Here is a 26,761-nt window from a genome sequence, read left to right as displayed (position 1 = left end):
GAGTATCATGGAGGAGAGAGTGATCAACAGTATCAAAGGCTGCAGAAAAGTCAGGGAGAAATAAGGATTGAGAAAAAGCCATTGGACTTGGCCGCTAAGAGGTCATTAGTAACTTTGGAGAGAGCAGTGTCAGTGGAATGATGGAAGTTGAAAACTAGATTGTGAGGGGTTAAGAATAGAATGAGAAGAGAGAAGTAGTCACTTACGGCCTTTTCCAGGAGCTTAGCCACAAAGGGCAGAAGACTAGCACACAGAGGCATGACAGAAACACACAAACATGCCCACATGGAGCAGTCCCACGTACAAACCTATATGTACAGACGTGGGTATACTGTCATAGACATGTCCATATACAGATACATACTTATATACACAAAGACACAGACTTGTACACACATCCCCCATGCCCAGAAGACACTCCCTCCTTCCCTCTATCTGTTGGAATCCCTAGCTTCCTTCATAACTCAGTTCAAATGCCACCTTCTTTCTCCCTGAAGCCTTTGCCTGATCCCCTGGCTGCTAGTGCTGCCCTCCCCAACTAACTTGTATTAAATTTGTACATACCGTGTACCTGCTTATAAATACATTACGCAGGTTGACTCCCTTGGTAGAATGTGAGCTAATGGGGGTGGGGGTGAGGAGCAGGGGCTGTGTTGTTGTATCCTAGTACCTAGAGCATAACAAACAATAAACGCTTGTGGACTGATGATTATGTATACATGGAAACAGTCCCACTGGAGACCTGCATGCACATGTCTATACAATAAAATGTATATAGAAACATGCAGAAACTTACATGCACGTTTGCACACAGAGATTCAGACCCAGCTCCAATCACACACACACCAGGACTCTCTATCCCTGTCCCAGGGGGAGGATCTGTCTGGGAGCTGAACTGAGCAGAGTCAATCCTAGCAGACTTCCCCTCTTCCCACGCTCTTAGCTCGGCCTGGGCCAGGGTCCAGTGAGATGGCCCAGGAATGGGGAGGAGGGCAATAATATCAAGGTTGGGGGCAGGGCAGGATGCCTAGCCTCCTTCGGGGACTGTCACTGAACTCCAGTTCCTAGCAATGTAATCGCATTCCCCATCCATCGTTGGGGTTCTGATCCCTCTTCTTCTCGATCTGGCTCGACCCCTCCTGCCCCTTCCATGCAGACTCCTCCAGGGCAGAGTCGGAGCTCTGACTCTTCTCTGTGGTCTCTGTTTCATGACCTGTTCTCTTGGATTCAAACTCTAGCCAGGCGTTTGCCTGTGGGCAGCAGCAAGTCTGGCCTGGTCTGGCGGCCTTCCAGATCCTAGATGCTTCCACGTCTTTTCCTCTCCTCCCTGCCCCATTGCCCTGAGTTCTCTCTCTACCCCACTGAAGCAAGAAGGGATACCTGTGGTAAGGGAATCACATAATGCCTCTCAGAGCCACAGAGAAAGGATTTTTGGATTATCAGATATTTTGGATTATGTTTAGAGGATTATCTGTTGGGATTATCACAGGCTCCCAGGATTTTGTGCAGGACAGGATTATCTAATTCTGGATTTTCTGAGCCCCTGCTGTACTCTACCCTGGCAGGGATACTTGAGAAGAGGCCTGCAGGGCAGAGGGTGCCTGTGCCCATCAGTCCAGCTCACTTTCATTGCCCAGAACTGCAGGTTCACCAACTACTACTGCTCTTCTTCATGAGCATGGTATAGTATGGTGGCCTCGGGGTGTGATCATGGAGGAAATCTGCCCAAAGCTGAGCTAGTCAAGGACACCCTACCCTTCATCTGAAATGAAGCTGGGTACTTCCTTCAGAGCAGGCACATCTTCTGGGGCTGGCACTTTCTCTGTGGTGGACATCACACCAAGGAGGCCATCAGCTCAGTGTGAATCAGAATCCCCCCCGGGCCCAGGGCAAAGGGTGTCAAGGTCTTTCTGGGTCTGGGGGACCCTGACATCAATTTAGTCCTGGAGTAGGAGTATGTGATCTCTCCTTAGAGGTCCCAGCCTACAATCATCCTATGAAAGGGGTGAAGACTTTGGGGAATGGGGAGAATTTGTGGCTGGGGTCCCCTTTCCTGACCCCTCTGCTAGTGTCCTTACCTGTCTCAAGTTATAGTTAACTGTTTAAATGACCTAATTCCCTCATAGAGTGTCAGCCCAGGGATCATTTTGTCCAGCTCGGTGTCTGGAATACAGCAGATGCTTAACAAATGTGTGATGAATGAAGCTTCCTTCACTGAGGTTCACTTTCCAGAGTAGGTGCAGTTCTTATTCCCCTTTCCCCCCATTTCTCTGTTAATTCTGCATTTTGTTTTCCTCTGGTAGAACGTAAACTCTTTGAAGGCAGATATTGCTTTTAATTTTTGTCTTTGTACTCCCAGGAACTTTGACAATACTGGGCATACGCTTGTTGCATTAGGTTATTGCCCGCAAAGAAAGCTGCGGTGGGTGGGAGCTCTGGGGAGCTGTCTCCTCCTCCAATGCTGGGACTTCACCCCAAAGTTGTCTTCCACAAGCTTTTCCCTCTGCCTATCCTCCCACGCCTTGTTTGCAGCAACTGTGGGGTCATAGGCAAGAGGTTCTTCCCATTGGGTTAACTCCCTGGATGTTTGTGCCCATCTGTGGGCGTGTTTTGTCTAAGGGCAAGTTCTGCGAACAAAGGATGCTGCTTTCTCTATCTCTCCGCCTTAGGTCCTGGCAGCTTCCCACAGAACACAGGGCCCAGCCAGCTCAGGGAATGACATGTCTCCCCAGCCTTCTGAAGATGCTGCCCAAACCCAGGCTCCAAGCACATGGTGGTCACTGGCATCCAGAAGGGACCTGGTCTCCCTTCCCCAAGGCCAGTTCCAGAGGGTCTGTTGGCCTCATGGAGTTCCACCGTTCATCTTGGATCCTCCAGGACTCAGGCTACAGACCAGACACAGGGCTATTCTGGCCTTCCTTAACCCCATCCCTAGTCTTCTGTAAAGCTCCATTCACACACCTCTCCTTATCTCCCATTGCTACCATAACAAAAGCTATCATTTGTATTATGCCTACTATACACCAGGCAAATATGCTAAACACTTTACATATATTAGTCATTTGATCCTCTGTGGGAATGGTGCTATAATTATCCCCATTTACAAAGGCGGAAATTGAGGCAGGTTGCCCAGGGTCACACAGCTACCAAGTACCTGAGGCTGGATGTGAACTCAGGTCTTCCTGATGCCAGGCCCAGTGCTCTATCCACTGTGGTACCCAGCTGGTGCCTCCCCCATCACCACCTAGTGTTTGCTTTGCATCTATTTACACGTATACATGTTATTTTGAATGCAAGTCCCCTGAAGTCAAGGCCCTTCCTTTTTGTCTCTGTACCTGGAACTGTACAGGGCTCTTAAATGTGTTGCCTGGTTATGGCTGGAGGCCTGCAGCTCCCTGCAGGAGGGCTGCCACAGCGGCATTTCTGGGCTCCGGGCCAGGCAGCTTCTCCCCTATGGCTCAGCTACCCTAACAGGTGAGACCATGGGTGGAAAGGCTCCCTTGGAAATCCTTCGAGGTGTCTTCACCAGGTGTTCTTGTACCACCCCACACTGACTGAGGTGGCACCAAATCCCATTCCTACCTTGGGATAACATCAGTTGCCCAAGAGTTAAAGCCTATGCTGCCTCCCCACTGTCTGAGGTATTGGCCCCCAGCCTATTGCTATTTTAATTAAAAGCTGGTTGTAGCTAATACAATACACAGATGGCACAGAATGTTCCCTTTGCCCTAAGCTGCTTGAGCTCTGAATGGCTCAGGCTGTGGGCAGGGATGGCTGCAGCAAGGCAGGCCAGCAGGGGACAGGGGGTTAGGGGCAGGACAGAAATCGTGGCCTTGGCTCAGGCCTAGCTCCTGGCAGCCCATCATCCAAACTGGCCACTGCCTTGTCTACACCTGCCAGCTCTGACAGCCAAGCCATATGGTTGGCTACTGTGTCTATGAGCTGGGGAAATAGCCTCCAGAAAAGTGACCTGGCTGGCACCTCTAGTGACCACGTACATACCTGGCCAGGCAGCTTTTCCCCTGGCAGGCACAGACTGGCCAGCAGTGGGGTAATCCACCCATCCACAATAAGGCCTCCTTGCCGGGCCCAGCCAGACTCCTGATGTCTACTGGGTGGGTTATGAGAAAGTCTAGCACGCCCCCTTACACAGCCCTCTCTGGAGCTGAGCTCTACCAAGGGGAACGTTGGACATCTGGCTGAAGAAGATGCTCTAGCCCTGACCACTACGTCTGCTCAACTTTATTAATGGGACTGCAGCATTTCCGTCTGACCTCACTGCTTCTGCTCGGTTGTGGCTGCCTTAATGAGGACAGTCACATCCACTGCTGAGGCGTCACTGCTCACTCCCAAGGTGCTGCCCAGCTCGCCAGGCACAGGATCAGTCAGGAGGGGCCTCGGAGTTGCTGCCATAGCTCCTCCAAGTGGTTTCAGAGCCCCTACTCCAATAGGTCCAGTGACACAGAGTGGGCAGGAAAACAAGCTTACTGCATTCCAGGCTCTATGCCAGGTGCTTTACAAATATGATCTCATTTGATCCCCATAACAACACTGGGAGGTAGGTGGTGTTATCCTATTTTTCCAGTTGAGGAAACCAAGACAGTGAGAGGTTAAGTGACTTCTCCAGAGTCACACAACTAGGGTGAGGCTGGATTTGAACTTGGGTCTTCCTGACTCCAGGTCCAGCACTCTCCACTGGGCCACGTTTTGCCAGAGCTAACGGGTGAGACAGCCCCCTACAATTTTGGATGATACTTAGGACATTTTCCCTCACATCTGAGTTGAAATCTGTGTCAGTAATAGCCCCCTCATCAGCCAGTGCTAGTTTTGCCCTCTGGAATTGAGCAGAACAATCTGGATGTTGCTTTCTTACCCATGACGACCTTCTTCCAGGGGAGCCAGACTCCCAACATGACTGTGGCTTATTAGAAAGCACAAATCCCAAGCAGCAGGAAACGGGTTTGAACAGGCCCAGTCCAAAAGACTGGTCACTGTCTATGTCCGAGGATGCCCTCAACTACCATGGCCCTGTGGAGCTGTGTCCAGTGTAAGGTGGCCAGCCCTGGGCTAGCCACTATTTCTCTAGGGACACAGGGCAGAAGCTGTGAACTTGGCTGGGCAAGAGAAGGGAACAAACCTGTGCAGGGAGCAAGCCCATGTTCTTGGCTTCATCAGCGGGGGCCTCTATCCAACTGTGCCGCTGGGTCTGGAAAAAGGTTTCAGGGATGTGATTGATGTCCAAGTATGTGAGGGGCCATCACGTGGAAGGGGGATTAAGCTTGTTCAGCCTGGCGCCAGACAGCAGAATCAGAACAAGGGGGAAGGGAGGAAGAGGTTACAGGGAAGCAGATTTCAGTTCAGCGTAAGGTAAAATGATAACGAGAGGTTCCTTCAACAACAAAGTACAGATGCTGACGTGATGTTTTATACTTCCAAGGAGTCTGGTCAAGTTCAATGTTAGGAAAACATCCTGACAAAGAACTGCCCAGAGCAGGAGGGAACATGGTCAATCCAGCAACATCTAGCTGTCTGAAGCTTCCACTCTTCGCAAGGCACCGTGCTCAGAGCTGGGGGACAGACCACTTACAGGGAAGCTGCAGAGACCATATGGCCCAGTGGAGTCCCAAGCCGATGGCCTGTTCCTCTCCCTTCTGAGTGGGCCACACCCATCAGCTCCTTTTCCTTGAACGGTCAGAGAACCCCTGTCTACGTGCTGCTGCTGGTGGGGTAACAAAATGAGGACGAGAGAGATGATGCGCTAGTGAGGTAGCACCCCTTTATTGAAGCTTATGGATGTGCTAGACTTTTGGCCCCTACAGATTGAAAACAACATAGAGATGCATTGGCAACAGCAGGCGACACGGGGTGGGCTGGAGAGCGCCTGCCCCCAGACACTCAAGCAACAGGGGGTTCAATGGGAATCGCCCTGCCCTGCCCTGTCCTGGTCTCTGTTTCATCTTCAGAAACCCAAGTCTGTCTAATATAAAATGACACAAAAGGAGGTGAAGAGAATATATACGGTGGTAAGAGATGAGCTAGCGCTGACGTAAGCCATCAGGAAAGGCCACAAGACTTGCCTGGATACGAAGGCCTGGGCTGACCGGGTCACTTGAAATCTTGAGCCGAAGGGCTGAGCCTCACATCTCCCAGGCCTGGAGGCGAATGGAGGCTGCCCACTGATGAGGATGCTCACTGTTGTGCTGCCTGAGGGATCAGGTCCCCATGCTGCCCTGGGGTCTATAGGGGTGCTCACTCCTCCCACGTCCGCAGCATGGCAGTCACAATCAGGTGCTAAGACTCCTTCCTAGGAATGTTACCACTCAAAGAAAGGGGAGCTCTACTTTCTTTTGGGGGCAGTGGTGAGAGAAGGGAGAGGACAGGGAAGAAACCCCCTTCACTGTTTCCAGTGTAGGGGGGCAGGGAAGGTTCTTCAAGGTCCCTGGATCTCCAAAGCTAGGCATCCCCTCCGGCTCTGTCCCTAAGGAGAACTCACGCATTGTGTTGAGGTCACAACATCCGTGAGGCTGTCATGATGAGGAACTCCTCAAAGCTGAGCCGGACACTGCCCTGCATGCTTGTGTCCTTCTCCCGGAAGGCCTCGGTCAGCACCTGCAACTGGGTGCACACCTGGATGAAGCGGTCCAGCTGCATGGCAGGGTTGGCAGAACGAGGGCAGTACCGGGAGAGCAGGAGCTGAGTAAACTGAGGGCTCAGGTTGTAGCCCATCTGAGACAGAGCTGGAAAGAAGGACAAACATCCAAGCTGAGCCAGAAGCACTTAATCATGTGGAAGCTTGGACCAGCAAGGGCTCACTCATGGGCAGGACACAACTTGAGGGGAGACCCCAGAACTTGACCGATCCAATCAGACCAGGGGTTGTGTCCTGCCAATCACAGGATCTCTTTTGCTTGAAGGGAACAAAGAGATCACGAAGTTCAACCACCTCATTCCACAGAAGGGGAAAACAAGGCAGAGGAGGGAAAGAGTTGCAAGTCACAAAGGTACTAAGTGGCAGGGAGCTGGGACTCCAAGTTCAGTGTTATCTCTACTATCTCTACCTCCTTCGAGAGGCCCACCCTCCCATTCCAGGCCTACCTGCTTTCCCAACTCCCATGACACCTGATGAGGGCAGGATGACACCACAAACCCCCTGAGCAGGAGCTGGGCTGTTACTGAGAGGCTCACTAGACAGACAAAAGGCCAATTTCTCAATTTAAACAGGGAAACTGAGGCTCAGCCACAGGGAGCGAGGTGCCCAACAAGACTGCAAGCTCCCTGCCGTTAAGGATCTTGTCTTTCACGACGGGATCTGTGGTACAGCAGCAAGAGCACTAGGTTTGGAATCCGAGATGTAGGGCTGCAATCCACCCCTAGGTAATAATTTACTGAGCAACCAGGAGTGAGTCACTTCTCTGGGTCTCAGTTTCCTCACCTGTAAAATGAGGAAGGTCAGATGGTTTCCAACTCTAAATCCTGCAGTCCTCCTCTAACATCCCACACACCACCTAGCACACAGAACTGGGCACATGGGGCCCACGGTGTTGACCTGAACTGAACTGTCCTCAGACATCATCCTCACCCAGTGAAGGGTGAAGCTGGGGGAGACACTAACCCCTGAAGGTCACTACCATTCTGGGGAGTGGCCGTAGGTCAAAGGAGCTTTTTCCAAACTTCACCAGGCCCCCTCAGCCCTGATCCAAGGGACACCAGCTATATAATTGGTTATTCCAGGGCTTGCAGATAACGCTCCTTCATCCAATTTATCAGCTACTTAGGTCCCGACTTGTTTTCCTGACCAATGGGTAGAGAGAAAGGAAACTCAAGCCTGCCGATCAGGTTACTTATTGGGGGCTGAAATCAGTGACTATATGGAGGTAGTACAGCATTCATTACCCGGGATTCCCTTCACAGGTGACCAAGAGCTTGCCATCCAATTCTCAACAAATTAATGCAGTAAATAACCCCAAGACCATTTCCCTCTTTGCTGCATTAACATCATGAGGTAAGTCTGCAGTCTCTGCCCCTTGTGACCATGTCTCTATGGGAAAAACTGGGGTGGGGTGGGGCAGGGAAGGGCAAATATCTCCCCCAATCTTCGTTCTTGATGGGGCAGTGTCACATGAGACCTTGCCCTCGCTTTGACTGGACCTGCTCCCAACTCCTTGGGTCTTAGGCTAAACCACCCAACAAGGGCCAGGGGAGCTAGTACTTTTTTCTCCTAGCCGAGCCCTGGCAACATTCTCAAATGCTAGGCTTGCACCCCAAATGTTGTCGCAGTCAAGGTGGGAACACGGCAGGTCCCAAGGGGTCACGGGGCACGAGGCCTGGAGGATAGGCCAAAGTGACCTTTTGACCCCCTGGAAGGGAGGGGTGGGGACAGGCCTTAGGGGCCAGCTCACCTTGCTGCAGCTCATTGTAGCTGATGGAGCCTGAGTGGTCCCGGTCATATTGCTGGAAGAGGTTCTTCCACTGTTGGATGAAGGTCCACAAGGCAGAGAAGCCAAAGAGGTCAATCCGGCCTGTTTTGGTCTTGTCAAACATGTCTGAAAGGGAGGGATTGGGGCCAAAGAGGCTGTGACCACTGAAAACCAAGGGCTCCAGGCACCTGGTCTGGTAAGCGCTGGGAACTTTCCAGGTATCCACTGTAGGGAAGACAACTCTCAACATGGGAAAGGGCAAAGATGGAGGCAGAGCTAGAAGATGGACTCACACCTCCTGGCTCTAGGTTCTCTGGGCAGTTTCCCAGGTACCTCTATTTCTACCACTAACTTGCTAAGGTTTCCAGAATAGTAAGAGTTGACATGTCTGTATCACTTTACCCAAGTCATCTCTTTTCAACCTCAGAGCCTCTCTTGGAGGGAGGAACACAGGAGCAGAGCCTCAGAAAGGAGAAGTGACTTTCCTAGGGTCACACAAAAGGTCGTGGGTCCCCTCTGATCTCGAATTCAGACTAAGGTCTCTTACCTGAATCTCTGACCTCAATGTCCCTTCTACTCAACTCAGCTCCTGGAATAAGGAGGCCCCACGTTTTACAGAGCAGTCAGTCAAGAGAGCCACGTTGGGACCACTCAAACCCTACACTCCTTCCTGGCTCCAATATCAGATCTCCATCCCCCAGACACAGCTGTTTCTCACCAAGTTAGCTACCTCTGGGGAGCTGGACAAAGGACCGGCCAGTTTTTCAGGCTGAAGACAGCTGCCTCTCTCCCAACTTCCTCCCTGCCACAGAGTCCTCATATTAGTGAGGGATTTCATCAGTTTGCCCTTCAGGGAGCAGAAAGAGAAAGAGCAGAATGGGGGAAAGGGGTGGGACTCACTTATCATCATGAGGCAGGTTTCATCATTGAATGTGGACCAATTGGAGTTGACCAAGGCCTGCTTGAGCTCCTTCACAGAGATGTAGCCACTGTGATCTGAATCCACTGTCTGGAACCAGGAGTATGCTTCAGGGTCTACACCAGGAGGAATGTTGCCTGGGAGAACAAACAGATTGTAGAACCTGAGTCAAGTCTCTGATTCCAATCCCTAGGGCCAGGCAATGCAGGGCTGAGTTTTAAAGAGTAATGTGTCTCTTCCTGCTTTGGAGGAAAAAGACTACATACCAACAGAGTAAAAGCAACTTGAGAGTAGGGACTGTTTCCCTTTTTATATCTCTAATACCAACCACAGGGACTGGCATAGAGTAAAGCTTAATAAATGTGTGCTAATCCACCGGGATGTGGTATAGTTAAAACAGCACTAGACATGGAGTGAGGTCTGACCTCTTGGGAAGGTCACCAACCTTCCCAAAAGCTGAGTGGCATTTAAATGAGGAGTGAGGAGGAAGGTCGGGGAGGAAGGCTCACATCTTAAAGAGAAGAGGGTGAAAATATAAGTCTGTCTTCTTTTAAAGAGAAATTGGGTTTATAGATTTGAAAGCATGAGTCAACGAAAATATAATGTTAGGTCGACATTACATTGTGATAAAAATTAAAAGTTCAATGATGCCATTTATTTTGGATTTTTATTCACTAAGGATCAGTCTGTGTATGACGTATCACTTGCAGAACAATGATTCCACTGGAATGGGTACTCCCTTCCACATATACAGCCCTAAACACCTCTTATGCCCTAGTAGGAAATTTCATTAGTTGTTGTGGCTGAAAAACTTCCTTATTTCCTCTGGACACTCAGCTAGGCCGGGCTCCAGGACACAGATTCCATCCCTGGGCCCACACTTGGGGGCTTTCCAGTATGGCGGGCTCTTCCAGAGTTCACACTCTACTGGTCTCCAAGAGGTCAAGGTTACCACCACACCATGATGAGATGCTGAAGGAGAATGTCAATTGGGGCTGGGGAGGGGAAGATTTGAATGATCGCAAATTAAGAAATGGAGGAGAGATGGGAAGGAGGTTTGTCTATCCGTACTCAACTGAGGAAACATCAGATTTCCTTAAAGAGTTCTAGGAGATCCAAGAAAAATTCAGCTAGCCCCTTAATATACCAATTATGGGGGGAGAGTGGAAAAGTAGGGGGAAGGGAAACTGGAGGGTGAGGAGAGGGGCAGAGTGAACAACAAAAAGAGGGGAGAAAACTGCTATTCTGTGTATGGTCTGCATAACAGAAGCTGCCTACTTGAGGTTACTCCTGAAGAATCATAGATTGACTAGCAGGAATGGAAAGAATCTTAGAACACAACCAGAGCTGAAAATGACCTCAGAACACTGAAGGTCAAAGCTGGGAGGGGCTTTATAATATACAATGTCAGGTCTGCAATAAAACTAAGAGACTATATGATGCTGTCCACTCACTTTACAGAGAAAGAAACTGAGGCCAAAATGCCCAGGTAGGACCACACTGGGGATGAATGAATGGCCCCAATTACACTGGAGGCTTCGTCTAGGCTTAGAGTGAGAAGAAAAGAGGAAAAATAAAATCCAGTCTGATGCTGGATGAGTTCAGAACAAACAGATGGGAGCTTTGGGGCTTCGGCAAGATAAAGCTACTGGCTCAGCAAGCCCAAGGCTGCTGGGAGTCTGCACCTCTCTCCTGAGAGTAGCCTCTGTGCATAGACAGACTCAGAAGTTTTTTTTTGGCTTTTCCAGCAACACCATTCCTGTGCGGATCTTCAAGAAGGGGCCTGAATAAGCTCTAAACTGCAGGTCTTGTTGATTGGTGTCTGTGGCTGAGGCAGGCCATGGCAGTACTGATGTAAGCTAGGAGAGGGGAGGCACAAGGTGAGCTCTCTGACGGGGATGTCTGAAAGGCCTTCTTTAGATGGATGTGTCCTTCTCCCTCCAGTCTCACAGGCTTCTCTCCTTTTACAGCACCTTCGGTGCCCAACCTATCCCCCTCTCTCTTCACTCTCTCACCCCCAAAGGTTGTTTTCTGTCTTCTCCTCCCTGCCTGCCCCCTTGCTGTATCTCTCTTGGCTTTAAGGGTCTCCAAATTACCCCAGCAAAGTTCAAGGCTAGTCTTGCTCTCTATCACCCCCTGTTTTTGATCATGCCCTTTGCTCCCATGACACAGCCCTAGGAAACAAGACCAGGCAGGGCTGATTCTCCCCAGAGTGGGGATGTAAGAACTAAGACTCAGACTAAAGTTCTGGAGGGTCAGGGACCAAGCTGCTCACATGTTAATCAACAAGGGGTTACTTTACAGAACTGGAAAAGACAATGGCAAAATTCATTTGGAGTAAAAGGTCAAGAATTTCAAGGAAAGTAATGAAAAGATAAGAACAAAAGAAGTCTACATCACCAAACCGCAAACAATCTTAGAAAACAGCCACCATCAAACTTTTGGTACTGGTTGGAAAGCACAAAAGTAAAACAAACTAGGCAAGCAAAGCTTAGAAACAAACGAACATAAAGAAAGTAGCCTAATGTTCAACAAATCAAGAGGGGAGGACTCTCTACGTGACAGGAATTGCTGTGATGGCTGGAAGCAGGCTGGCAGATCAGCATCCTATATCATATGCCATAATCAGCTCCAAATGGATAAATGACCTAGCCATAAAAGGCCACACAATAAATAAAAACAGGGACAACTGGAAGCAGGAGCCTTTCACAACCACAGCTGGGGAGGAATTCAGAGTGAAACAAGAGATAAGATTATAAAAGGCAAAACAGAAAAGTTCAATACTATAATATTAAAAAGTTTTTGCACAAAATCATTACAACCAAAATGAGATGTTGATTAGGTAAAAAATCCCGGCATCAAATATCTCTGAGAAAATATACATATAGAACGGATACGAATGTACAACACTAAGAGGCATTTCCTAATATATAAGAGGTCAAAAGGATTTTTTTTCTCTAGGTGATGAGCCACTAATAACCTGTGATTCCAATATCTGCAGGATTTCGGTGACCTATTTGGGCATGTCTCCTGCTCTCTGGCCCCCTCTGTGGATCTAACAAAGTAAGGCTGATGTTAACATGGCAATCATAACAGCTGCCCTTCTAAGCCCCTCAGGCATCTGAAAGCAAGACCACATAAGAGACCTCTTTGATCAGTAATTTGTTGCTACTACCCAAGTTTGGGTAATTCCATGGGCTCAGCTTAGCTGCTGCTGCTGCACTGTGGCGGACTGCGTTCTAAATGGGAACATGGAACCCACAGAATTCCTTACATCGGCGGTGTCAAACTCAAATAGAAAGAGGTCACTAATCTGTACATAAAGATCCCTGCAGGCTGCATACTGACTTAGTTTTAAAATGTGACATTATCTATGTTTTACTGTATTTGCATTTGTTAAATATTTCCCAATTCCATTTTCATTTGGTTTAGGCAATACTCCAGACTGCTGCAAGTCCACAGGTTGTAGTTTTGACACCTTTGCCTTACATCATTCATAATGGCTAAATACCACAATCTCTCTAGCCACTGCTAGAGTCACTAATATTCTATCCATACACTGGATCAAGGCAACTAGCTACAGTGTGGCTTGTTATTAGCCAGGTCAAGGGATCAACCTTCTTAATCTGTTGGCTTAACTCTGCAAGCTGGGGCTTAAAGTCAGTTCCAGTGACTGTACAGATCAGATCACTCACCTACAGTTGGGAATGCTCACCCTTTCCGAGCCAATCCATAGTGAATGGAGAGATTAAAAGGTTGGTCTAAGACACTAGATTCTGTTTTTCAATGGAGCCCAGAAAGGCCTTAAATCTCTTCACGACCTGTATTGCCTGGGAGGGTGGCCACCTTCAAAATGAAACCCAGGCAACTCTACAGAGGCTGTCATCATAGACAGTCTCACAGATGAACGCTCACTGAATAGAGCTGAATGAAAGACTTCCTGTTGACTTTCTGTAAAAGAAGGGGGTCATGTGAGTGGTCACGGAACCAGCTGTTTTATCCAGGAGCACTGAAGAGATGCTTTCTCAAGCCAGCAGCTTCAAGTGCATCATAAAGCCTATCAACAACCAAGCACAAAAATGCAAGATCAGTATTTACAGGGCCAAATTGGGAATGATGCTTGGGGTCCATCAACAAATCAGGGGGCATTCTTCAAAATATCCTTCTTCTCATTTATCCCAGCCTCTTGAGTGAGTAGGTTGCCTGAGTGGAGCAGGAAGACAGTGCCTAATATTAAATTCCTGCCAATCCTTTGAATTCGAGTGAGCAGCAACCACTGCTGCATCCATGGTGGCCAGGCCAGGAACAAGACACCTGGGTCTGGTAAGTCCGCAAAAGTTTTCAAAAGAAGAAATGCAAACCATTAACAAACATATTTAAAATGCTCCAAAACACTAATAATGTGCAAAGTGAAAACATCTCTAAGGTTTCTTTCTCAATTTCCATCAACAAAGAATGAAAAAATGTGGAAACAGCCCATGTTGGAGGGGCTCTAGGAAAACAGGCAGACTAATAATACTGGGATGGTAGAGCTGTGGGTGGACTGGGCCAACTGTTCTAGAAGACAATTTGGAATTAGTGAGTAATGTGACTAAACGACACCCTTGTGCCCAGCAATCTCACCACTGGGAAGATCCTGAAGAGATCCAATTAGAAGAAAAGCAAGCTAGATATATCAAAATATTTATAGAAGCACAAAAAACTGGAAATTAATTGGAAAATGGCCAAAGTGTGATATAAGGATATAATGTTATATTATTGTATGTTAAGAAGTGATGTGTATGAGGAATTCAGAGAAACAGAAGACTTACATGAACTGATGCAGAGTAAAGAAAGCAGGACCAAGAGAACAATAAGTGTGATCGCAATGATGTCAATGGAAGCAATACTAAAAGGCCTCCAATTCAGTTTAATATGGGTCTAAAGCCATGAACCTGGGGACTGGGACAAAGTGGGAGCCTCAACAGAACAAGAGGAATCTAGAGGAGGGAAGGTTTCTAGAGAAGATAATAATTAATTCCATTTTGGATGCACTGAACTTGAGATACCGATGGGGCATTGGGGAAGATGGCTAGCAGGCAGCTGATGATGCACAACTGGAATTTAGGAGAAAGAATAAGGCTGGACCTATGGGTACAGAAATCATCTACCTGCAGATAACCAAATTCCTCTGCAACACAACATCCGTTCCCACACCCTGCCAAGAAGATGAAATCACCCTGAGAGAAAACAGGGATGAGGACAGGATCTTGGGGGACACACATATGTTTAGAAGGGAGGCTGTGGATGATGATTCAGCAAGAGACAGAAAGAGAGGACTCTTCAAAGTAATGTTAGGAGGAGAACCAAGGGGAACGATGCCATAAAAGCCAAGGCAGGAGAGCATCTAAGACAAGAGGGCAGGGGTAGTTAACAGTGTCAAAAATTGTAGAAAGGTCAAGTAGGGTGAGGCCTGAGAGAAGGCTTTAGCACTTAAGAGATGCCTGATAGCAAATGACTGGCAGATCAAATAACAAGCATTTATTTAGCCCCTACTAGGTGCTGGGCATGTAAAAGAAGCCAATGAACATAAACAACTTTTCTCAGGAGGCTGACTGTACAAAGCGAGCTACTGGACAACTTAAGGAAATGTTGGAGTCAACCAAGGTGGAGGTTTGTTAGAATGGGGCAGACCTGGGAAGAAGCCAGTTATAAGAGGAGACTGAAGGTGGGAGGTAGGAGCAGGTGACAAAGGGCTATTTTTGTGTCAGAGATGGAACAAAGGAAGAGAGAACGGAGAATATAAAGAGGTTCTGAGGAACAGAAGAGGGTATAGAGAGTTTGAGGAAAAAAAGAAAGCCTGGAAGTACGATAGTCAATAAGGGAAAATACAAAGATTGCCACACAGCAGTGAGAGCTCAGTTGAAATCAGATCCCCTAAATGGGTAGTGGCCCCAGGGGGCACAGCTGAGTCACTTCCTCCAGTGGCATTCTGCAGCACATGAGCAGGAGCAGAGAGGAGTGGTGGGGTAATCCAGGGCTGGGGCTTGGTAAAATGTGAGCAACAACAGGATAAAGGGACCAGGGATTCAGGGCAGGAGAAGATACAGGTGAACTAACTTAAAGAGTCAAGACACAGAAGTTAGCTGTTTCCACTCACCTGCTGCTGGGCCTTGCCCATAAGGTCCTGGCTGAGGGGTATTATAGGGATTTGTAGCAGGCTGGCCATAGGGACCTCCGGGAGCAGAGCCTCCATAGGGTCCTCCAGGAGCTGATGAAGGGAGCCCCCCAGGGCTGGGATGTCCATAGGCTCCACCACCAGATGGTGGTCTATAAGGGCCTCCAGGAGCTGGGCCTCCATAACCCCCACCGGGGGGTAGGCCCCCTCCATACTGGGGATGTCCTGGGTAATAACTGCCTGGTGGGGCTCCTGGGGCCTGCCCGGCAGCTCCTGGGTAGCCCTGTGGAAAGGAAGAAAGATATCAAGAGTAAGAACAGTGACACAAATTTGGGAAGAAGCCCCCTCACACCTGTTCAAGGGACTTCCCAGCAACCCCTGGTCTTTACAGAAGGCAGAACAAGCACTGGAGTGATCCTAGAGGGATCACTAGAGGCTGTGACAAGCAAGCTGAGGCCAGGGCTCTTTCTAGGTTGCTCCCTGGAGCTCAGTGATCAGTAACACCTGCAGGAGGCAGCAACCTCTTTTGTCATTTACTGAATTCGGGATCAATGAGTAAATAAATGGTCAGGGTGCCACATTTTAGGAAGGGCACTGACAAGCTACAGAATACCCAGAAGAGCAGGCACCAAATTGGTAAGAAAACTGGAGAATAGGAAACATGAGCATCTGTTGAAGAAACTGGTGATATTCAACTTGGGAAAGAGAAGATTCACGGGAGATACAATAACTGCCATATGGGCGGGGTACATGATTTGTTCTTCCTGGCCCCAAGCACAGAACAAAAGCAACGTGTAGGAGCTGCAAAAGGGCAGATTTAGGCTGGATGTAAGGAAAACTTGACAATCAAGACAATCTCAAAGTGAAACAAGAGGCTATCTCCAAAGCAAGAGTTCTTGACCTAGGTTCATGAACTTGGTTTAAGGAAAAAAAAATTTATAACTATTTCAATATAATTGACTTTCTTTGTAATCCTATGTGTTTCATTTTATGCATTTAAAAGGGGTCCACAGGCTTTGCCAATGGGATCTAGTTCACAAAGAAGGTTAAGAATGCCTGCCCCCCAGGAGGGGAGGTTCTCCATCACCTGGCATCTTTGAGGGAAGGCTGGATGCCTACTTTGGGGACATGCTGTAGAAAGGATTCTAAGTAGGAACAGATCAGAGTAGGTGGTCTCTGAAATACCTTCCAATTCTGAGATTCCAGGATTCTGTTATTCTTAAGGAAACACTCAGTGCTGTGCCATGCAAAACCCACAGCCCTACAAAGGGGAAGGCTTCTGTTCTGACTGTACCACGTGCCAGCTGAACCATCTTGGGGAAGAGAGGCGAATTCCATTTGTATTGAGCTTAAGGCCTTCAGAGCACTTTCCTCACGAACACCCTGTGAAAGACGTAGTGTAGTACTATTCTCCTTTTCAGAAGGATGAAGCTGAGGTTTGGGAGGTTGTGGGACTTGCCCATGACCAGAGTCAGAGCCAGTGATCAAAGCAAGGTATCCTTCAGCGCCTGACTCAGGTACCAGCTCTTCCAGGAAGCCTTTCCTGACTCCACCAAATCAAAGTCAGCTCTTTCTCTTCAAGTTCCTCCTGGCCCTTTCCCCAGATCCTCCATACTTACTGCACTTCTGTTTGTATACTTTCTTTCACTTTTAGATTATAAACTCACTGAGAACACTGAGAAGTGGGCCCCGCACAGGCTAGCTGCCTGAATGAATGCAATGAATGGATCTTTCCCACTGAGGATGTCAAAGCTGGTATAAGTAAGGGTGCATATACACCTGCCTTCTTCTGCTTTCTGGGGGCTGAGTCCAACCACAACCATAGTTCAATGCACAAGAGCTCAGGGCCAGGGAATAAACCAGGAAGCATTCAACTGAAAAGAAAGTCCAGGAACAAAGGTTATGAAGAGTCAGGGCCCCGTGCCAGCTGAAATTGGGGCACACACCCTTAAGTTTAGCTAAATTCCATCCTCTGGGTACAACAACTAAATCTTTACTTTGCTGTATCTTAAACACACAAACGCTAATTAATGTGTAAAACTGTCCTTGGCTCTCAAGCTGATTGCTAACAGGCTATATACCTCATACACTAAGGCTCTGGGGCAGGAAATGATTCCTCCCCTACTTATTCAAATCTCCTCGAGAGTGGGATTGTCATCTCGTAGTAAACCACTGACAAATGGCTGCTGAATTGAATTAAATCTCTCACAGCACTTGGATTGTACTTTTGCATTTAGTGTACTTAATTCAAACATCTATTAAGCACCTTCTGTGTACAGCACCCCCTTCTAGGAACTAAGGAAGAGACCAATTTTACATAAGGAAGCTACGGGGCAGAGTATGAAAAATTTTCAGTTTGGAATCACCACAACTGGGATGTAGTCCTGGTTATGGGAAAATCAGGCCTCTCTGAGGCTCAATTTATTTTACCTATAAAACAGGCACAATACTCCTCAAGGAGAAAGTACGACATTACGGCACAGAGTACTGCACATAAGAGCCAGGAGATAGGTGCTCAAATCTTGCCTCACGTAACAGGCGTCAGGACCACCTGGGTTTGAATGCTATGTCAGACTTGTTAGCTACATTAACCCCAGCAAGTCACCTAACCTCTCTCAACCGCAGTTCCCTCATCTGTAAGATGGGGACGATATAGTTATGGTCAACTGTACTAAAGAGTTAAAAAGAGCAATTAAACGGGTGAAGGAAAAGGCAGGGCTCCCTAAATCACCAGCATGTGACTTCTAAAAAATTCAGGCTGGGAATCCAGAAACCAGCAACCACTAAATTATTATGGTTGCTCCCCGCCCATGACCTGGGGTCCTCCCTTGCTGAGACAGGGCCCGGGAAGAATCTATTCTACTCTAGACAAGACAGCATGTTGGCCTTGGGATCAGGACACTCAGGGTCAAATTCCACCCTGGAAACTGACTGTGTGGCAATGAGCAAATCACTTTACATCCCTGAACCTCATTCTTCTCCTCTGTAAAATAAGAATAATCAAAACTTTTAGGCCTTAATTCATTACACAAGTGGGGGATGTTACTATTACTGAGGTACAATGGTGGTAAGGCAGTGCCACGCAGCAAAGAGAGCCCTAGGGTGACCTTGTGGTGAGCCACAGATTCTCTGGACCCTCAAACGGAGGGGTTTGGACTAGAGGACCTTCATGAGCCTCTGATCTTTTCCCACACCATACACCTCCCTTCACCTCCAAGCCAGAAGGGATTCCCCTACTACTGGCGTTCCAACATCTGCCCTGCTTTTCAGGTCCACAGCGCCAGGTCAGTGGAAAGTTACCAGGAGTATGCAGGAACAGGTTGGAATTCTCCAGAGTCCCACTGTGTTCCCCTTGGGAGGAAGGGCTAGGGAGGGCAGGAACAAGACTTAGCGAGGTGTGAAACAACATTGGAGTGTGGCTTCCCAGGAGGTTTGGAGGATGTGGGGTCAGGGAGAAAACAGGGGAAAATAATTTCTTTTGTCCCTTGGGCTGCACCACTGTTGTCAATATATCACTACTCTCCTGATCCTTTCAGAGTATTCATCTTGTGCAGAAACTCACTCCAGCATGGTTACCCACAAGGAACAGTCACACTGTATAACTGGGGTCATAAGTAATTTGCAGTAATTCAATCAAATAACTATTCATAAAGTGACCTTTACCAAGCCACACATGGCCTCCAAGCAGTAGGCCCTGCTCTATGGAGGCCGGACAGTGGCCAGAGACCACAGGCAAATGGAGGCTACACCCAGACAATAACAGAGGCTGATAAATAATCACGTCCTAAATCAATCATAATCCAGTGCCATAATGAGGGTACAGACAATAAGTGCTTTGAGCTCTGAGGGTAATTCAGGGAATTTCCTAATAATGCTCATACCTGCACAACAACCACCCCCACCCCGCCTTGACCTATATACCTGTGTAAGGCTTCTTACAGCCCTTCTTACGAGGGAACTGAAATTCCATGCACAGTGGTACGCCCCATGTCACAAGGAGTGGTGGGGTGGGAAGTATTACTTACGATGCCCATTTGACAGACGAGGAAACAGATACTCAGAGAGGTGAAGGGCCTTACCTCTGGTCACACAGCTAGTTCTGGTCTCCTGACTCCACATCCAGGAGCTAATTCTACTACATCTTATGGAACAAGGAAGACTTGAAATACCCAAGCATGGTGGACATGGGCAGATGGAGAGAAGAGGAAGAAAAGGGTGAATTCAAATCTGCCCAAATCAAACATATCTCATTTCAGACAGCTTAAGAACTTAAGTTCTGCTGTGATGGGGTTTAACAGTAGATAGAGGACTGAAGCATCCTCTGGCCAGGGTGCCAACTCACAAGCCCGTCTTGCACCAATGCCCGTCCACTCTCCTCCACACTTAAAACCAGCTAAAATGATTCTGCCACTCCTGAATAACAATAAAAATTCACCTTTCTACAGCACTTCAGGGCTTACAAAGTACACTCCTATGTTGGCAATCACAATGGGCTCTTAGCACTCAGTTCAACCAAGTGCCCTTGAAGAGTTTGGCCTTTGTTTCCTTGATTAGATTGGGAATCCTTGGTGACCTTCTTGCCTCAGGGGAGGGCCTAGTTTACATGGGTTTGAGTGACATGTTTGGGATGTCAGAGGCTTTTAGACCTCGTGGGTTTAAGTCACCTCTTTGTGACGATTTTAGGCCACGTGGGTGAGTCGCATGTGTGACTCACCCTTGACCCTGAAAAAGATATAAAACCAGGGGTTGGCTTTCTCTTTTTCAGAGCTTTTATCCATAGCCGTGGTGGCGAGCGTGAATCTGGGCCAGCCCTTGTTATGAGCTCCTGGGCTGAACTCAGATGTTGGTAACTATGAATTATATTTGGTCTGTCTGTCAATGTTTGTAATTTGTTTGTATGTTGCTCTGAAGTTCAGGGTGCTGGATTTTTCCCCTGAACTAAGTGAATGGTATTTGTATGCTGAATTAAAGTAAGCTTGTTAACCCCTTAACGTTGTTTTCCTTAGTAAAGCAGATCAAAAGAACCTGGGCTTTTGCAGCGTGCTGGTAGTGTGCTTGTTGTTGGGCTTGTGTTGGTCTTTCACCCCCACTGCTAACCGAATTGTTGAAACAACCCCTCAAAACCACCACGTGAAGCAAGTAACATCATTGCCATTTTTACAGGTAAGGAAACTGAGGCTCTGAGATGTTAACTTATGTACGTGTGTGAAACATCTGTCCGAAGCAGGAGTCTCAAGCTCAGGGCTCCTGACACTAAATCTCATGTGAAAAAGACATTTAACTTGTTTATTAGGTCCCAGAAGACTGAACTAGGAACGATGGATGGAAACGAGTGAGAGACCCAAATCTCCCTCCCGTGGCTTCTAATTTAGCTCTGTAGAGGCAGCAGAGGTCTCCTTCAGCATATCTTCCAGAGGAACCCCACTTACCACTTCACCACTGCATTTATTCCATGTGGGATCCTTGTCTGGTCAGGAGGACTGGATAGCCTTGAAGGACCTGTCCAACCCTGGGATTCTGAGTCTTAACCCCTAGTTATTTCTACTGCAACAGGCTGCTCCAATGACACATAGAGGCTAGGCCAGGAGTGAGGAACTGCGGCCTCGAGGCCACATGTGGCCTTCTAGGTCCTTGGGTGTGGCCTCTTGATTGAGTCCAAGTTTAACAAAAATCCTTCTATTAAGGGGATCTGTTCTGTGAACTTTGGATTCAGTCAAAGGGCCACCCTGCCACTAGGCCTTGGTCTGGGCACAGAAAATATAAACTCCTGAAAAGAGAGTGAACTGAGTTTGGCCTTTGTCCTTGTTTGTCATCTCTGCCTTGCCTGGGGCCACCCCCATGTCCACATCCTGTATCTACACTTCTGCTCCTGAGGCCTGGGATACTCTCTGCCTCATGGGCAGAGTCCCAGCTGCTTCTTCTCTGGTCATCTCCTATCTTGGATGGACCAATTCCCAAACATGCCTCCCCCAGTGAAAAGAAAGCCCCTTGGAGACAGGACCTGTCCTTGGTTTTGTTCATGATTTGGGTCATGACATACAGCAAGCACTTAATGTTAGGAACTTATCATTTGTAGAATGTAAAGAATAAAACAATCTCCTTCAACTTCCCACCCTGGGCAATTCAACACCTATTTAGGATACCCTGCAGTGTGTGTGGGGTGGGAAAATGGGGAGGAAGCACCCCCATCACACACACACACAGCGTATAAGACAGCTGGAGAGAGGCTGGCTCTGGAGGCCTTAGGCAAGCACCAGCCATGTGACCTTGGCCAAGTCGTTTCACCTCTGCCTGTCTCAGTTTCCCTGACTATAAAATGGGGATCATAACAGCATCTACCTCACAGGGTTGTTGTGGGGACCAACGGACAGCTTGTGTGTAAAGCGCTTTGCAAACTTTAAAGCACAATATAAAAGCTAACTATAATAAGAAAAATTAAGGCAGGAGAAAATGTGACTAATTGGGGGAAGCAAAGAAAGATTCATGGAAGAGGGGACACCGGAGTGCAGCCTTAGCGGCAAAGGTGAAGAGCGCATTCCTATAATGGCACATCTTGTTTAAATGCATAGAGACTGGAGAACGAGCTCTGGGAATAGCTTTAGTTCAATCTTGCTAGGAGCCGTCTGCGGTGGGGAACAGTAGGAGATAATGATGGAAAGCAATGGAGCTTTGAGCAAAGGGGACTCTATTTAATTCTGGAGGTAACAGGGACCTATTGAAGGTATTTGAGCAAGGGAATGATATGGTAAAAAGAAAGATTATCTTGATATTGGTAGTGGTGTAAAGAATGGATTGGACAGAGACTGGAATTTTGGCCTGAATGCTATTAGAACAGTCCAGATGAGAGGCCATGGGGGCCTGAACTTGGGCAGCAGATGTGACGGGAAAGGCAATGGATGTGAGAGGTGTGGAGGCCTAATGACCTGACAAATGATCAGCCCTGAGGACTAGGAGGGAGGAAGAAAAAGGAAGACTGAGGTTATGAAGCTGGGTAGGTTCAGCAGGACCTCCACAGAAACAGGGGAGTTTTGAAGGGCTGGCTTAGAGGATGGATGACAATGCATTGGGTTCGTCTCCAGGTAAGCACTAAGTTACACAAGGTCCTGTTCTCTGGCTGTTTCTTGAGTTGACATCCTGTCTTCACTAGACTGAAGTTCTTCATGGGCAGGAGCTGTTCTTACCCCCTGCTTTTCATCTTACCAAGATAAACTAGGGAAAGGGACAGCAAGCCAGGTTAGAGGATGATACAAGGGGCTTGGTGCCTTGCGATGGATGAGGAACGCTGCTGGACCTGAAGTTCAGCTTTACTACTTGACAGCTCTGTGGCTGAGGGTGCTTTCCCCCTTGGAGGTCTCAGTTGCCTTATCAATAAACGAAGGAGTTTGGATGAAATCCAGGGTTCTTAATCTCTTTTGTGTCATGGACCCCTTTAGCAGACAAATGAAGCCTCCTGATGTTTTTAAATGCATAAAAGATACAGACGTTTAATAATAATATAAATTATTATAACATATAATAATAAAAATACAAACACAGTGATAAACCTACTCACAAAGCTATGTGAAGACCAAGAGAAATTATGGGAGTAAAAACTTTTAAGAGAACTTTGTGTCAGGTATTATTACTATTTTTGTTATTTTATCATCATCATCATCACCATCACCTACCTCATAAGTCTACTGTGAAGAAAACACAATTCCAAATAAACATGAATGGCTATCATTAGTTGAAAGAGCCTCGTCTTGGCCTGGAGGGTCATCAGAAGTTCCAGTCTTGGCTCTGCTACTAACTCACTTGGACAAGCCCCTTAATGTTTCCAGATCTCAATTTCTTCTTCAGTAAAGTGAGAGAGAAGGACTAAATAATCTCTAACAGGGGTGGAGATCCTGAGGACTCAAGGTCACACATGGCCTTCTAGATCCTCAAGTGCAGCCCTTTGACTGAATCCAGACTTTGCAGAACAAATCCCCTTAATAAAAGGATTTGTTCTGTGAAACTTGGACTCAATCAAAAGGTTGCACCCAAGGACCTAGAAGGCCACATGTGGCCTCCAGGCCCACAGGTTCCCTATCCCTGACTTAAAACAGGACATGTCAGAACTGGGAAGGTGCCCAGAACACAGAATGTCAGAGGGGGAAAGAGGCTTAGAACCAAAAATATCGGAGGGGGGAGGGTCCTTAGAACATATAATGTCAGAAGGGGGAGGAATCTTAGAACACAGAATGCCTGAGCTGGGAGGGCTCTTAGAACATATAATGTCAGAAGGGGGAAGGACCTTAGAACAGATAATGTTAGAGCAAGGAGAGCCCTTAGAACAAGACCTGTCAGAGATGAGAAGGCACCTAGAACACAGAATGTCAGAGGGGGGAAGGGCCTTAGAACCCAAAATATCAGAGGGGAGAGGGTCCTTAGAACACAGAATGTCTGAGCTGGGAGGGTCTTTAGAACAAGACATGTCAGAAACGGGAAGGCACCTGGAACATAGAATTGGGGGGGGGGGGGCAGCTCAAAGGGCTTTAGAATTCAACATACCAAAGTTCTGTTGGAAGGGAAGAGGGGACAGGTGAGAGCGAATGAGCCAATCTTACTCTCATTGGATTCAACTTGAGGAAGAAATAACATACACACTCAATTGGGTATCTTACTCCACAAGAAAGTAAGGGGAATTGGATTAAAAAAAGGGGGATGATAGGAGGGGGGGGGGAAGGGGGAGGAGGTAACCAAAAACAAACACTTTTGAAAAGGGACAGGGTCAAGGGAGAAAATTGGATAAAGAGGGATAGAACAGGGTGGAGGGAAATAATAGTCAGTCTTTCACAACATGAGTTGTGGAAGGGTTTTACGTAATGATACACGTGTGGCCTATGCAGAATTGCTCACCTTCCTTGGGAGGGTGGGTGGGGAGGGAAGAGGGGAGAGAATTTGGAGCTCAAAGTTTTAAAAGCAGATGTTCAAAAAAAAAAGTTGTTTTTGCATACAGCTGGGAAACAAGATACACAGGGAACGGGGCATAGAAATCTATCCTGCCTTACAAGAAAGTAAGGGGAAAGGGGGTGGGGGGGAGTTGGGTGAAAGAGGGGAGGGCTGACTCGGGAACGAAGCATCAGAATATATCTTGGAGATGGGGTGGAGGGTAGAAATGGGGAGAGAATTTGTAAGTCAAAATCTTGTGGAAATCAATGTTGAAAACTAAAATATTAAATAAAAATGATAAGAAAAGGAATTCAGAATACCAGAGTGGGGAGGGTCCTTAGAACATATAATGTCAGAAAAAGGAGAAACATGAGAACACAGAATGCCTGAGCTGGCCGGGCCCTGGAAGCCAGGGTGTCGGCACGACCAGAGGCCTCGGACATCCTATCACGGTACAGACGGGGACACCGAGGCAGGCGCGGGAGCTCCCCTTCGTGCCTCGTCCGCTCGGGACCCCGGGGTGGGGGGCGTGGGAGGCTCGGACGGGAGCCGCCCTCAGCGGAGGCACCAGGTGAGGCACGGCTGCCGCCGAGAGGCCTCCGGCTTCGCAGCCTCTGCCCCTAACTGGCACCGGTCCAGGACAGAGCCCTGAGCCGAGGTGCGACCCGACCCCTCCCACGCAGTCCCCAGATCGGTTCAACGCTCCCTCAGTCACTCACCTGCCCGTACGGGTAGCTAGCCATGGCGTCTGTGACGTTACGGCGCGAGGAGGGACTTCCCCTCTACAGACACGGCCTGCACGTTCTCGCGAGAGGAAGGTGGGAGGAGAACTCGGCCGCTGATTGGAGGGGATCTGCGGTCGTAACAAGGCGAGGCTCAATTCCCACCACCACCCCCCGGGAGCTTAGCTTCAGTGGGCACCGCCCCTTCCGCCTATATTCGGCTGTTAAGGCCGCCGCGTCGGCCTTCAGGCCCTGGTGCCCTTTTCTCCTCCACTTCAAAGAGGCACCTCGGGCTCTCCGGATAGGTCCTGGTTCACTAGAGAAACAGAGGCCGCAGCAGCCATACTGACTCAGGCAGACGAAGTATCTGGGCCTCACTTGCCGTCTTCCTTTAACGTCACATCCTGACGGACCGTCCTCGGAGGGGCGGACCTGGGAGGTTGTCTAGCTAGCAGCGCCCCCTGCAGGTCGGGGGTGCAGGCGCCAGGGAACCCTAGAGAGCGAAGCTGGGGATGCCGAAGCTGTAAAGGACGTTCTGAGGCTGATAGCACGAGTGCTCCCATTCGTTCATTCATTCACTTATGCCTTCATGCATTCATTCATTCATTCGTTCATTCATGCATTTATTCATTCGTCCAAGCATATACAAAATAAATATCGGGTAATTCCCTCACTTCACACTTCCCATTGTTTCTGCTCTAACCAGCCTTGATTCGCCTCCTCTCTGCTCCCCCTGCCACTCATCCTTCAGGCCCTCCTCATTTCTCACCTTTTGTTGTTGTTAGTCATATCCGACTTTTCCTGACCTCATTTGGGGTTTTCTTGGCAAAGCTACTGGAGCTGTTTTGTCATTTCCATCTCCAGCTCATTTTACAGATGAGGAAACCGAGGTAGTTAGTGACTTGCCCAGGGTCACACGACCAAGTGTCTAAAGCTGGATTTGAACTCAGGAAGATAAGTCTTCCTGACTCCAAGCCTTATGCTCTGTCCACTGCACCAACTCTCACCTGGCCTGCTACGGTAGCCCCTAATTCACCTCCCTGCGATCTAAACCTGGGCTGCTAACGTGATTTCACTCCCTGTTCAGGAAATGCCAGTGGTTTCCCATGGACTTCAGGGTCAGATATCGACTTCTTTGTTTGGCATTTAAAGCCCTCAGGTACCTGGCCCTGACCTGCCTCTCCAGCCTTATTATGAGTTATTTACTCACTTTCCTGCTCTCTGGGGCCCAGCCACCCTGGCCTTGCTCTTTCTCACACAGGATGCTAGTTTCCCACCTCCATACCTTTGCCTTGGCCATCCCTCATGCATGGGATATACTTACTTCCTCTTCACCTCTGCCCCTTAGAATCCCTTGTTCCTCAGCTCAAGCACCACCTTCTCCCTGAAGCCCTGCCCCCACCCTCATTCGCTTGTATTTATTTTACATGTGCTTATAAGAATGGATGGAAAAAAAGCATTTACAGAAGATTTCCACTCCAGGACAGTTGGAAAGGGCCCTGTGCAGTAGGGTGCAGCAGGAGATCAGGTGGTAAATTCCCAAGGGCCTTGAGGAGCAGTAACAGCAGGGTGGGTGCTAAGTCCCAGTGGTCTACCATCTTACCCAAAGGACTGCAGTTGGTAACTCCAGATA

General features: G+C 48.2%; 1 protein-coding gene across 1 annotated transcript; it reads right to left on the bottom strand.

Moving 5' to 3' along the window:
- Positions 1-5,751: 5,751 nt before the first annotated feature.
- Positions 5,752-25,604, bottom strand: PEF1 (penta-EF-hand domain containing 1). Its single transcript, XM_036744652.1, has 5 exons — positions 25,126-25,604; positions 15,476-15,776; positions 9,318-9,473; positions 8,400-8,543; positions 5,752-6,737 (listed from the first exon to the last, which is right to left on the bottom strand). The coding sequence occupies exons 1-5, from the start codon at positions 25,147-25,149 to the stop codon at positions 6,508-6,510; spliced, it is 855 nt and encodes a 284-aa protein (XP_036600547.1). The 5' UTR covers positions 25,150-25,604; the 3' UTR covers positions 5,752-6,507.
- Positions 25,605-26,761: the final 1,157 nt, after the last annotated feature.

The sequence above is a fragment of the Trichosurus vulpecula genome, chromosome 2, assembly GCF_011100635.1.
Source record: "Trichosurus vulpecula isolate mTriVul1 chromosome 2, mTriVul1.pri, whole genome shotgun sequence".
Lineage (NCBI taxonomy): Eukaryota > Metazoa > Chordata > Mammalia > Diprotodontia > Phalangeridae > Trichosurus > Trichosurus vulpecula.
The sequence above is the reverse complement of the archived record's forward strand: the minus strand, read 5'-3'. Positions and strand labels throughout refer to the sequence as shown.